General features: G+C 46.0%; 1 protein-coding gene across 2 annotated transcripts in view; it reads right to left on the bottom strand.

Moving 5' to 3' along the window:
- The window catches only part of NUDT3 (nudix hydrolase 3), a 109,892-nt gene extending 95,526 nt beyond the window's left edge, over positions 1-14,366 (bottom strand). The window contains exon 1 of one of the 2 annotated variants that reach the window (XM_037000727.2): positions 13,934-14,366. In XM_037000727.2, coding sequence (XP_036856622.1) covers positions 13,934-14,032 — 99 coding nt within the window. In that variant the 5' untranslated portion in view covers positions 14,033-14,366. The remainder of the gene's footprint in view (positions 1-13,933) is intronic. The other variant, XM_037000726.2, reaches the window with a different exon arrangement.
- Between the last annotated feature and the right edge of the window lie 344 nt (positions 14,367-14,710).

Genomic DNA, 14,710 nt, shown 5'->3' with positions numbered 1-14,710 from the left:
GGAAGATTTACCTTTCACTCCATATTCTTTGAACCTTTGAATACTATACTGTGTGTATTCTTTTCTACCCCTCACATTCAAAGGAAAGATGATTTTACAGGATATTGCTGGTTTGTTTGCTAGCTTGCTTTAAGTAATAGAGGCAGGACAGAGTAAAAGGAGAACCAGCAAAACTGGAAGGGTAACAAAGCCCCACAAGATCTGCTTCCCCCTGCCTGTCCAACATCTCCCACGTCTCTCCCAGACTTGGGCCTGCAGCCCCACCAGCTGCTTCTTGTTTCACCTCCTTGTCAAGTTCATCCCTCACTTGGAGTCTTTGTAACTGTCTTCCCTCAGCCTTGCCATGCAGGGACAACCCAACTTTGCCACCCTCCCCCACTCTCAGTCACATCACACACTTATTTCCTGCCTAGTACCAACCACTGCCTAAAATCAAGTTTACTGGTATTTTGCTCTCTTACTGTTCCCCTGCATTTATATCAGATGCTTCACAAGAGCAAGGGGCTTATGTTCTGCCTTGTTCACAACTGTGTCCCCAAAACAGTGTCCAGCCTGGAAGTAGGTACTCAATGAAAGTTTGCAGAACGAATGAGTGAATGAATGAATGAATGAATGAATATAAGAATCAACACTTTTCCTTATTCAAAGAGTTAGGAAGCAAAAACTTCAAGAAGGTTGGGGATAAGATTGTGGATATTCTTGAGCAGCTTCCATGTTACTTTAGGGCAGAAATTCTCAAACTGGATTCAAGGAAGATCTCTTGGGTGTCGAAAGGATTTTACACAGAAAGTTGACTTCAGGTACATATGTTTTATTACTAAATTTTATTACTAAATTATTACTAAATTACAAAATAAGTAAATTTTGAGGACTTTACTTCCAAATTCAATTTCTTATTCTTCTTTCATCCACATATTGTTTTTTGCTTATGATGGCTCCTTTGTTCATTCAATTTCATAACTTAACCACCATAGATTAAATGCTTCAAGACACAGCATCCACAAACTTTAAATCGTATTTCTTTGACTTGGAGCTAGATAAAGAACAAAATGATGATGAGAGGGAATTTTTATGACCATCCCTAACAATACTCATCTTCAAATTAACTAATATTAGCTAACCTTTAAAATCCAGATTTGATATATGTTGCTGGCTCTGAGTCACTATTGATAATCATTAAAACAGTATCTAATACTTGATTGCAGTTTGTTAGTATATTTATTTGTTAATAAAAGATTCCAGGCTAGGTGCAAAATGAAAACCCTTTTCCCTCAGGTATTGCACCACTAGGTTTAGGGGTCAGTACATTTTATCAACTACCCAACACAAATCCTGTGAGATGGCTGAACTTGAACTGAACTTGAACAGTCAAGTTCAACATCTGAAAGGATGTCTGTCAAGGAATGATTCAATAAGATTCACAACCAAATACACATTCACTCCCATTGGGCTGACAGGATTATCAGACATCCTGTCACTGAGACACTGGACATAAGGAATGAGCTGGGAGACTTCTCTGAAACATATTTATCAACACATTACTGGTTAGATACTAGCATTCAGTGTATTTTAGCTACTGAAAGTTCCTCCACTAGAACGCAAGCTTCTTGAAAGCAGGGCCTAAGCGTTTGTTCGTTCATTTGTTCGTTCACTCACTCACACAGACAATTGACAGTACTGAGCTACACCCTAAACACTGAGGATATAGGAGTGAATAGAACAAGTAAATATATACTATGTCTTGGTGGTGATATGTGCTGCCAAGAAAAAAGGAAGCATTAGAGACCCAGTGACAATGGACCGATGTTATTTTATATAGAATAACCATTAAGCACTTACTTGAATAGGTGAAAATTAAGCAAACACCTGAAGCAAGGGAGTGAGCCATACAAATAAGATGGGGGAGAAACAGCACAGAGGACAGTGTAGCTGGAGAGAAGAACAAGTAAGAGGAAGAGTTGTAAGAAATAAGATCAAAGCCATCGGAGGGGACCAGATCTTCTAGAGTCTTAAGAGATCATGGTTAAGACTTCAGGTTTACTGAGAGAACACCACTGGAGCGTAGGAGTAATGTGACCTGAATTCTGTGCTGTAAGAGTCACTCTAGGAGCTGGGTAGAGAAGGCTAGAGGAGTGAGGGCAAACGCAAAGAGGCCAGTTAGGAAGAAACAGCAATACAGTCCAGGCAAAAGGCAATAATGGGTTAAGCTAAAATAGCAAAGTGGAAATTGAAGAGAGAAAAGTATTAGGAGTTTGCTGTCAGGTTAGATGTGGGTATAAGAAAGGGATAAGTCAAGGATGACTCCAAGGTTTCTTCAACTGAGCAAAAGGTAGTGCGGAGATTTTATTTACTGAAGAGGGATAACTGCAGAAGAAGCTGGATTATGTTGCTGTTTGTGTTTTGGGAGATGGAATCAAGAATTCAGTTTGGGCCTTTCAAGTCTGAAATGCCTATCAATATCCAAATAGAAATACCATTAGATTGCAGGATATGCAGAACTTGATTTCAGGACAGAGGTCAGGGCTAAAAACAGAAATCTGAAAGTAATCAGTACAAATATGGTAAAGATGGGTATAGATGAGATTACCTACTGTATGAATATGTCTGGGGGTGCAGGTGGGTTCAAAGATTGTACCTTTGTGTACCGTAATAAAAAGAAGTCAGGAAAATGAGGAGGAAAACAACAACACTAAGAAGCAGCAATCAGAAAAGGAGGGAAGAATTAGAGAGATGCCCTAGAGGCAAGGTGAAGAAAGTGTTTCAAGAGGAAAGGAATGATCTGAGAACTGAGAACTAGTCACTGGATTTGTTACATTGTAGGTTATCTTTAAAAATGTCTTCAACAGAATCACAGAAAAGAGTGCCTAACTGGAATGAGTTCAGGAGAGAATGGGAAAAGGAGAAGTGGAGACAGAGAGTAGAGAAAGGTTTGCTGTGAAAGGGAAGGGAGAGATGGGGTGGTAGCTAGAGGGAATACGGGGCAAGGGAGAAATTTTTTAAAAGATGGTGTAAGTCTGGGGAGAGGAAATCCTGGAGAAAAATACCTCTAAAAACCAAAATCAATCAAAGGGAGAAATAAAGTTTAAAACCCATTTACTGCTTACAAACTGCAATCCAGCACCATCTCTCTCCCCTGTTCTGGAAGCAAGCAAGCAAGCAAACAAGCCCCTCCCCTTAACCTCTCAGGTTCAGACACGCCCTCGGTTGCCTAGGTTATTACCCACTGACAGGGAGATGAACTCCTTTCCACCCCTGAGGATATGCAAATGAACCAAAGCCAGGCTAGACATTTCGGAAATGTTACAATTTTACCCACAGGCCACCCCTCCAGAAATCTCGCTTTATAATCTACTCATTCCCCTTCTATCGCAATGATCCCTGGGCAAGAAAACTGGAGCATTGTGACCAGACTAATGACATAACAATAGCAACAGCAATAAAATCATGACAATCCTCAAACCAGAGGACTCAGCTAGGTTCAAAGTCTTATGCAGATTAAGTCCATAGCTCATCCATTCCATAGGCAGGCAGTAGCTGAGGGTTCAGAGCAATAATCATGCAGCACCTGAAGCCAGGGGGCGCATTCAGGCCACAAGGGAGATAACATACATGTTTTAATGACACCAGCATAGGCAAATATCGTCCATCAGGTAGGATACATACAAGAGAGTGATCTTGTGATAAAACAGTGGCAGGAATGGGATCTCATCCTGGTCTAGTATACCAGACTTTTATCCCCCTCCCTGTGGGAGTTACAGATGAGTCAATATATAGGGCTATGGGAGGTACATGCACTGGCCATAAAGATAAAACTTCTCCGCAAGATGCTCTTACCTCCTGGACATTTTGGGTACACTACCGTGACCTTTGGGGGGCCATTCAGCTGTTATTCCAGGAATACACAGGAGGCCAGCTTCCAGGCCTTTTCCCCAAGGTGCCAGAAGGGCCAGCCATTGCTGGTCCATGTGTTGAAATGTCCGGGGCCAGGTCCATTCTACAGTGTTCCCAGGGCTTAAAGCAGTAGGGGCTGGCAGCAGGCTGTTGCTCTGCTGGCCATATCCTGGCTTCAATAACGCTTCTTTGGTTTGGACATACAATTATACAGGAGAGGCAACAAGTTGTGTGAGCATATCCACAGGGCTCAAAGCTCCTTTACGTGGCTCCTCATTCAAACATCCCAGCACTGTCCATAGGTTAACTAACCAACCCCGTAGACTATTGGTGTATGACTTCAGGCCAGATTTCAACCGTTGTACCTCTCTATCATGCCTGCCCTAGTAGCATTATATTGTATGTGAAATTTCCATTTTATTCCTAATTGCTGCACCCATTCTGTACCACATGTCCAGTAAAGTGGGTGCTTTGATCGCTTTCAATCACCTGTGGCCGGCCATAGGCCGCAAAGAGATGCTCCAGGTCTCTCGGTGGTTTGCTGATCTGCACGATATACAGAAAAGCAACCAATAGTCCAGTAGCCATGTCCATATAAGTCATGACATACCGATATACTTCTGATATGCCCTAAGGCCCAATATAGTCTATCTGTCACCTGACAAGGGGTATTGGCTCCCTTACTATTGTTCCCTGTTACTGTGGGACTCGGTGTAAGTCCCTCTTTAGAGCACACAAGGCACTCCTTTTGGGCTCTGCTGACTTCTTCAAAGGTCAATGGCAAGCCCCACCAACGGGCTACAGCCCACACTGTGTTTTGCCCCACGTGCAACAAACACTGGTGTAGCCATTGGGCCACATCAGAGGCAGGCTTTCCTTCTAAGCCAGTGTGTCTGCTTCATCATTCCCTGGGGATGCCAAAGGCAAATGGCCAGTTACATGATATACAATAAGAGTCTTAGTCTGACCAGAGGCCCATAGGTCTTGTCACAACTCTTGCCCCCAAAGGGGCCAGTGACCAACCATCCAGTTGGCATGATACCACGTCAGTAGCCACAGGGTCAAGCCCCAACAGACGGCCCAGTTGTCAGTGCAGACAACTACAGGGTAAGGCTCTTGGGTGATCACAAGCCATACTGCCCACAACTCAGCCCATTGACTGCTTTTCCCCTCTCCATCCTCCATCCATATTGTCTCAGTCTTAGGATGGAAAGCCACAGCCCTCCACTTTGGGGGCTGCCCACAACTAGAGCCGTCTGTGTGCCAAGCATCTTCACGTATAGGGGCTTTTCCCTCCTGATAAGGCTCAAAAGCAAGTTCTTCCTGCTTTCCACTGCTGTACGTCACTGGCTCCAATAAGCATTGGAGTTCTCCACTTAAGGGGTGGGCTAGTAGAGAGGGTACTGTGCTGCTGTAAATATGCTCTGCCCCATCTAGCCAGTGTAGGTATCTGTGGCATGCCACTCCATGGCCTTTGGGTCCAGTCTCGCACCCACCCTGCAATGGGATAGGTGGTTATTACCTTGGTCAGAGCTATTCTGGCAATGGGCTCCATAGCCAGCAAGGCATGGTACACAGCAGCCAGTTGCTTCTCTGTCAAGGTGTACTGGACCTCTGCTCCTTTCCATAGTTGTGACCAGAATCCAATAGGTTGGTGTGTCTGTTCAAGCCACTGCCAAAGACCCCATCCATAACCATCTTCGGTTACAAGAACATCTAGTTCACAAGGCCTTGATGAGTCCATTACATTTAAGACCTGTACGACACTGACTACCTGCTTGGCAGCAGTAAAAGCAGCTGCAAATGTCTCATCCCAGTCCCACCTGATGCCCTTCCGTACCAACCGGTATAAGGGCTTCAGAATTTGTGCCAAGTGTAGGATAAACACTCTCCAGTAGCCCCAAAGACCCAAAAACTCTTGTTATACTGCCACAGTGGTAGGGATGAGGAAAGTCTGAACCTTGTCTGTAACTGCTTCAAGAACAACTTCAGTTTTACCAGACCAGACAACCCCCAAGAATTTCACAGACAAACCAGGTCCCTGAACCTTGGTGCTGTTCACAGCCCATCCTTTTTCCTGTAGATGTTGCAAAAGTCTAGGAACTGCCCCATCTAAATCTGCAAGAGAATCAGATGTGAGCATAATATCATCAATGTAGTGATACAACCGCACTGTTTGTGGTTTCTTCCATGTGGCCAAGTCCTGCGCTACAATTCCATTACAGATGGTGGGGCTGTGGAGGTATCCCTGTGGAAGGACAGTGAATGTCCTCTGCTGGCCTTCCCACATGAAGGCAAACTGTTCCTGGCTTTCCTGTGCTATGTCAATAGAGAAGAAAGCTTTAGCAAGGTCTACTACATAATGATACACTCCCAGTTCACAGCTGAGGGTGTCCAGAATGTCTGCTATAGAGGGGACAGCAGCATGCAAAGGGAGTGTGACTTTATTTAATTCTCTGTACTCCACAGTCATATGCCAGGAGCCATCTGGCTTTCTCACTGGCCACACTGGGGAATTTAAAGGACTATGAGTGGACTTTATGATGCCCACCCTCTCCAACTCCTGTAGAGTTTCTCCAATTTCCTTGTGCCCCCTAGGCAATTTATACTGCTTAGTATTTGTCACCCACGGAGATACAGGCAGAGCTAAAGGTGGGTGCTTAGCATGTCCCCTCAGAACTGCCTTTACCACATGTACCCTCAGTCTGAACTCACCTGCAGTGGTCTGTAACCACAGGCCCTGCAGGATATCTACCCCCAAAATACATTCAGGAATGGGAGAAATGTACAGTATACTCCTTTGGGGGTAAACGCCCTATCCCCAATGAGATCTGGGCTTTCTCCACTCTAATTGCCTTACCCCTATAGCCATCTATTACAGCAGGCATCCTGGGAAAATGCTCAGGGTTGCCACAAATCAGAGAACACTCAGCTCCTGTGTCCACCAGTGCAAGGACACATTGTACATTCACAGGGGACCAGTGAATTGCTAATTCTACATGTGGCCTCTGGTCCCCACCATGTCCCCCAAGGTGGGGACTTTGAACCCCCCATCAGTCGAACAACAATGCCCAATCATCCTCCTGTGGGGGTGAGGGCTCAGGCGAATCCTGAGTACTGTCTCCCCTGAAGTTTTGCAGGGACACAGGCCAGGCATGAGGCCTTGACTCTGGTTTCCATGTCCTGGACCTCAGTGGCTGGAACTGCTGCTCTGGCTTTAATTGGTGCCACAGTTCTAACAATATTCTATTGGGCTGCCCATTGAGTTTTTGTTTCACTAACCTGGCCTTTATCAAATCAACCCACATCTGGGTCCTCAAGACCTTCACAGGGCCTTTTGCACTTCTCCTTTCAGTCGTGGCCCGTACTTCCCTCCGTGCCCTTATTGTTCCAATCTCCCTCGGATCTGCTAAAACACGAGTAGCCTCACTTATGAGTTGCCCTAGGTGGGGGCAAGGGTATTCACTAGGGACCCAAAGAGAGAAGTGGGAGCTGTATGCAGAAGCAGATTTCTCATCCTATAGTGAACACCTCCTCATCAGGGCCCTGGGGGTCCATATTATAGATGATGTTTTTCATACCCAATTCCCGCAGTACCAGGTGGAGATCTGCATGTTTTCCAGCTACTGGGAAAATATGGTAAATCACCTTGATTAGGCCAAACTATCCTGATGGCAGTTGTCAGCCATTCCAGGAGTGTTTGATTTCCTGAGGCATGATGGGCATTTTGCAACCGCTGCCGGAGAGAAGGGTGAGTAGTCAGGGAAGCCACTCTACTCATCTCAGTACCCGACTTAACAATGTTCTCCACCCCCATATCCCAGAGACCTAAAAGTCATGTAGGCAGAGATTCCGATGGCCTCTGCCTATACCAGATGCTCATGTCCACCAGCTCATCCTGGGTATAGGGGTGGAGCATGGAGTGCTGCACAACCTGGGGAGGGACTGCCCCTCCCCATGAGGAGCCCATGGTTGTTTCGTTTTTATTTTAATTACAGCTGGGCAGGCCTTTAAAACAGGAGAAGATGGTACCACCAGCGGTGGCCAAGGTAGAAGATCCACCAGTGGCCCTGCCTCCTCCTCTTCTCCCTCAGGCTCCTCCACCAACTGCTCATCCTCCACCATTTCCAGGGCTGAAGACACCACTCTTCCCTCCCCCTCCCCATGGCCTGCAACATGGCTTTTCCTCCTGCCTCCCCTCTTGCCACTAAGGAGTCTTTTAGGAGCGTGATCTGTCTTTTCAATAACTGTCTCTCTTCTTTAATAGCATCCCATAGGTTATCTCCCAGCTCCTCCAAGAAATGCTGAAGTGTGTCTCTCTCCCACCTAAGTCCCTCTCTTTCCTTGCTAACCCTTTCGATAATCCTCTTTCTCCTGTATAACATTTTCCACAATCTCCATGAAAAGAGACCCTACAATGCCAGATGCTACATGGACCCCCTAAGGTCTCCAAGCAGTCTTCCAACTTACGGAGGGCTAATTCTTCAGCTTCTGGGTGTTTCCAGCCTTCCCCAGTTCTGGGGAAAGACCCACCCCTCTAGGAGGTACTTTACCCTAGACCAATTCCCCACTAGGGGTTCCCAAGTTGGGAGCCCCACAGCTGGGGGGATAACAGCAGGGGAAGCTACATCCTTTGCCACTGCATCCACTGGGGCCTCCCCACCATCCACAGGGGGGCTTCCAGGCATTTCCCCACCATTTCTAGAGGCAGCCCTCCCAAAGGTTGCACCCATTATGACAGATTTCTGGTTCAGAGGGACCCTGCCGACTGCCACCAGATTAAGTCCGGGAAGAGGAAATCCCGGGGCAAAATACCTCTAAAAATTGAAATCAGTCAAAGGGAGAAATGAACTTTAAAACCCGTGTACTGCTTACAAACTGCAGTCCAGCACGGTCTCTCTCCCCTGCTCCGCAAGCAGCAAGCAAGCAAACAAGCCCCTCCCCTTAACCTCTCAGGTTCAGACACACCTAGGTTATTACCCACTGACATGGAGATGAACTTCTCTCCACTCCGGAGCATATGCAAATGCAGCAAAGCCAGGCAAGATATTCTGGAAATGTTACAATTTTACCCATAGATGGGAAATACAGACTGCCTTGGGAATGATAAAGAAGGAAAGGAAATGAAGCAGGAAAGACAGGTAAAATATAGGAGTGAGGTCACTGGGTAGGCAGGAGGGGGTGGGTACAAATGCACAGGGCCCAGAAGGGTTGGCCTTATGAGAGACCAGTCTTATTTATCTGTGTATTCCCAGGATCTTGTGGAAACTAGTCCACAGTAGGGCTTTCAAAAGACATATGCTGAAGAGATGAATAAATGATGGCATTCTTGAACAAGGACCCTTCCACTGTGTATCAGGTTTTGAAAAAGAATACAGATTGCTCCACACACAGTAGATAGGCAACACTGTACTTATTGAGAAATGAGAATTACCCAACAGCAAAAAAGATGAGGGCATGGAGTGGAATGAAGAATGGAGATTAGAATTCACATCTCAGGAAGTAGGTAGAAGAGGAAAGAGGTAATGGAAGAAATGCCTAACTGACCAATCGCTATTAATAGGCAGGCACAAGGGAAATCACACACAAAAGCCTCCAGGAAAGACTGAGAGAAATGAGGATCAGAAATGTCCACCTATCATGACCTTAGAGCAATGTAACACTGGACAATGACCAAGATATATGCCACAAAAGGCCTCCCCAGTCAGCCTGAGATCTACTGGAAGCTCCCCCTTCCTCCCCACCTGCCATGGTTTCACCTCTGGCATTGCCACCTGTGCCTTAATGTGCTCTCTAGAGCCTGGTGCAAGGTGTAGTCTTCAGGACTCCTTCCACCTGATCCTCTGGGGCATTTTCACTGACAAACACTCAGGCCACCAGTCTCTGCCCACTGAGGATCTTCAATATCAGTCATTTCTCTGTCCAATCTAGTGGACTCAAGGAGCTGAGAAAATGAGAAGCAGCAGCCCCTTGCCAAGACATGCAGGGCTCCTAATGGAAAAGCTCAACTAACAACCCCAAGACCCGGAAGGACAGTTTTGTCCTTTCTTTTTTAAAACAGGGAAACCTAACAGAGGCGATGCTATCAGTACTCATCATCATAGTATCTATCCCCACACCCAGAACAGACCCTTTAGAAATAGCTTTAATTTTCCCAGGTTATTTGTGATGTCATCTGGATTGAAGACTGTATTACTGGCCTTTCTGAGGGAGTATTTCACAGTGCTAGATATTTCCACTGTCTAAAATGCCTGTTACACTCCTCCACTCAACCGGGGAGGGTGCACAGAGCACAAGCAAGTCTACCAGTAGTATCTCTCACTTCCTGTCATTACAGAGTCTCCAAAAAAAGGAAAGGAGCGGGGAAGAGGGAAAATCTCAAAGTACTTAGGAGGACCAAAGTTGAATAATATGACAAAGATGTGTATCATATTACCCAATCCAGAATAATAAAATCTGATCCAAAAATTAGTTTCAGTCTTCTATACTGTTCATATTGTGTTAATTAGAAGATATGGCATATTAAAATATAAATGTATATTTATTTGCTATTTGCTAATCTTTGTAGACAACATTGTTGTGAGTCTATTGTTGAATTGCAAATTCCTTCATTTATATACCATAACCACATTGCATGAACTGTTTTCCAGTTCTAGTTTCTATAAAGAAAACAAAAACCTGAAAACATTCCTGAAGTGATCTATGTGCAGAGTCCTTCTAAACTTTTAAGATTCCCTCCCATCTTTTTCAGTTTGCTTATCCATATAACTGAGCAGCAATTTCTTTTGCTGACTTGAAATTAATTGAGCCATTCCAAAGCTTGAAATACTTCTCACAAAACCATTCTTTTTGAAATCAAATTACACTGAACTCAAATTTCACTGGCTCACAGTCATATTTAATTACATTGAATAATTACAGTAACAAATACAACAAACATAAACAGAGGAATAAATACAACTGTCCAGGAATACAACTGTAAGCACAGGACTGATTGAGGCCACATGGTCAGAGGTCTATCGGGCCCAGTGGCTCCCAGAGTTAACAGCAAGTGCTCAGTGCACCAAGTTGGTTAAAATGTAGGTTGGATAAGGTACTTCCACTGTACATCAGGTTCAAAATACTGTTATTAATGTTAGCTGTCATGAATACCCCAAATTTAGATTTTAATTTACCAAAATGTCAATACAATTACTAAAACTTGTGAGTGGCAGATTTTCCTGCTACCTAGATTCTTCTTTATCAACAGGAAGAGCAGCCAGAGGTTTGAAGGAAAGGGAACTCATTTTCAATACCTTTGTTAGGTCTGTTTGTTCTTCCATCTCTTCCACCAGACTCTAAGCTCCCTGGCATATGTCTCCTTTGTAACTGTATCACAGAATTTAACACTCAGTGAATGCCCAATAAACTTGGTCAGTAAACTTGTTTAATGTGTTCACACATCCTAACCTGGATCAGTATTTCAGCTGCTATCAATGATGACCTATAAATAAAATTATCTGGGGCTGGAAAAACAGAACATTTGGAAGGTTTGATTCATTGTCTTCTAATTGCTAGTATTTTCCATCTCTTTTTCTTTACATTGTATGTATCTTTCCTGACACTGGTTAACTGAATTTATAAATTAGAGTCCTATTTATACTTACCTTAGGATTGCATTAATGCTAATAACATTCTGTAAACTATTCTGATTAAAGCCATTAGTGCCTATTAAAAAATAAAATCGGGTTGAATGTCCTATTGAGTTTGAATTTCACATTCCCACAATGTGTGGCAGCTAATACTTCCTGTTTCTGGCACTTCTATTGAGAACATAAAAGTTCTCCCGGAACTAACAAATTACTTCCCTTCCAACACAATTATATAATCTGAGAGTTGAATGGCACCCTAGGGATTATTTTGTGGTCCAAACTCCCTCCCAATTAAGGGATCCCATCAAAAACTACTCAACCTTTCTGGGCAGGGAGGGATATTTCTCTCTAAGTCCCACATTAGAGTGCTGCACCCTTAGTAGGTAATACATACTTGTTTAATTGAATTGCACAAGTCTAAAATGGGCCCGTTTCATTAATTTTGGTTTTCCTAGGCTTAGGCTGTAACATCCACTGAATCTATAATTAAAAATTTGCATGACTCTTCTGCTCATTAACCAATGTTCAAAAAGAAATTCAGTACAGGAAACTCCAGTCAAATGCTTTAACATTAATGCTGCTAATGTCAGTACATAAAAAACTCTAGCAACAAAAAATCAAGTCTTTGTTCGTTTTATTTATGATTTGTAACGGGTTTCAATTTCTCCAAAACATTCACATATTCTCAATTCCTAGTATCATTCACACAATTAAATTATACACCTTTACTTATAATTTGGGTGCTCACAGACTTAACCATAGTACTGTAGTAAGACATGTTACTATGCTAATTAGTTTTCCCTCCAGTTAAAACAGCCTGTGTTCCCATTTGATTTCCCCTGATATGACATAATAATGAAAAAAGCAAAGCCTCTGGAGCAGTAAACACCACCAATGATTTTACTTTACTCAAGTATGCATTCCAAAACAGTATTACAGCACGGCCCTGCTTAGTACTCCTATTGGGGGCTTTTACAATACATGTTAGGACACAAAGTATACTTTCCAAATTCCATTTCCTTCTGTTTTGCTGAAAGGGCGCGCGCGCACACACACACACACACACACACACACACTCTCTCTCTCTCTCTCTCTCTCTCTCTCTCTCTCTCTCTCTCTCTCCCTCTCTCTCTCTCTCCCTCTCTCTCTCTCTCCCCGCCCCCAATCGCACAACAGTGCTTCGCTAATTTTTTGTCAGGCAATGATTTAAAGTCCCACTTCCTCCTAAGTATCTCTATACAGCAACTCCTGGCAATCCATCTGTCTCTTTCATCATAGTTTCTTTTCATAACTAACGGGTCAAGTTCCTTTCCCCCATTTCAACATGATGCCCTGCCACCATAGCCCATTGCTGACTGCCGGTAGCCCATTGCTGACTGCCGGAATATATAGTATATTGAATTTCACTGGCCCTCATTGTTCCCAGTTTAACTGCCATTTTACCACGATCTGCACAAGTGGGACGTGTTCCCACAGGAATCATGAATTTCCAAAGCAGCAGCTCTTTGTGGATTTACAAAATATTTGCCTCCTCTGAATTTCCTTTACACCACAGAAACGTCTTGTGGATTTACAAAACATTTGCCTCCTCTGAATTTCCTTTACACCACAGAAACGTCTTTGGGAGGCTGAGATTTTTTTAAGTACCCTGAGCAAAAAACAAAACAAAACAAAAAAACATTGTAAGCACTTCTATTTTCCTAGCAAATTTAATCCTAAGGGCCTTCCCATAAAGCATGTCAGGGCAAAGATACTAAATGCCCTGTTTGGCTTTCTCAATTAAAATGAGAAATTTTCAGCCTACAAAGATCATCCTATCTAATGTCCTTGCTTCCATAAGGACCACCCAGAGCACTGTAAAATAAACTCACTTTGGCTTTTGCACAACGCCCTAAAATCTTCCCAAGAAACACACACACACACACTCACACACTGCAAACCCCAAACCTACGAATGAAGTGGACTATTTCTCTGCCACAAAGGGCCGGCGTGCGCCTCGTGCACAGCGGCCTCTGCACACATGTGCTGGGCTGACAAGTGCAGGGCTGACCTTCGTGGATCCAAAAGCCTGGAGGCCTGGACCGAAAGCCACACATTTTCCCCACGCATCGCCTCCTCTCCGTGGTCACTCTCCCCAGTGGCAGGAGGCCGGCTCTGAAGTGCCCCGGCCGCAAGCTGGCCTACCCCTCAGCCAGGCCGGTATGGCTACGCTCAAACCCACTTCCCCTCCGCCCACCGTCCTTTTTCCTTCCCTCTTCTTCGCCTCAGGAAATTGGGTCGGAACTTCACTGGGCAGAGTGGTGCAGCCCTGCCTGGAGCCAAACACACACTCCCTAAAAGCCCGCGCCCCCCAAGCCTCGGCCCGAGGCGGCGGCCGATCCCGGCGCCCACCGGCTGGCCCGGCGTCTCACCTCCTCCTCGCTCTCGCTGCGGAAACACAGGCATGCGGCCCGTTTCTTGTAGCCGTCGCCGTCGTAGGTGCGGGTCTGGTTCGACTTGAGCTTCATCATCCTCCAGGCGCGGGTGGGGGTGCGGTGCGGGTCGCGGGAGTCGAGGGTGGGGAGCCCGCTCTGGCGGCCGCGCGCGTACGCGCGCCCCCGACTCGGCCAAGGGAAGCAGGGAGGAGCCTCCTCTCCGCTACACGGCTCCGCCGCAGGCCCGCCACGACCGCCTCATTCCTCGCGGCCCAGGCTCCGCACTGCCGCCGCCTTCACGGCTGCCGTCGCCGCTACCGCCACGGCCGCGCCGCCGCCCTCTGTCACCGCCACCCCCGAAGACGACCGCGCCGCCATCTTGGGCGCGCTGCGTCAGCGGCGTAAAGCCGCGCTGGTCTGCGGGAAGGCCGCGCGCTCGCAGCGCAGGCCATTCGGGAATCGTGCCCTCCCAGTCCGCGCGGCGTAAAAGAGCCTCTGGAAGGAGAGGGCCGCGCGACTCAAGGCCGCCGCTACGCCAGGAGCGTAGGGGTGGCGCGCGCGAAGGAAGTCAGGGGAGGAAGGGGTGCGGGTACAGGGCTGCCCTGCTCTGCTGGGTAGCGGCTAGGGCGGAGACCTGGCTAGCCAGCCCTGTGGCTCGACGGAGGGGGAAACGGGTACTTGCCCAAGGTCACGCCGCAAGTCTGCAGCGAAAGACCTACCCCAAGGTCAGGCCGCCCGGGCTTGGCCCCGCCGGTCTTTCGGGAAGGGTGAGCG

The sequence above is a fragment of the Manis javanica genome, chromosome 16 (genome assembly GCF_040802235.1).
Source record: "Manis javanica isolate MJ-LG chromosome 16, MJ_LKY, whole genome shotgun sequence".
In the NCBI taxonomy this organism is placed as follows: Eukaryota; Metazoa; Chordata; class Mammalia; order Pholidota; family Manidae; genus Manis; species Manis javanica.
This window is presented reverse-complemented; position numbering and strand designations above follow the sequence as displayed.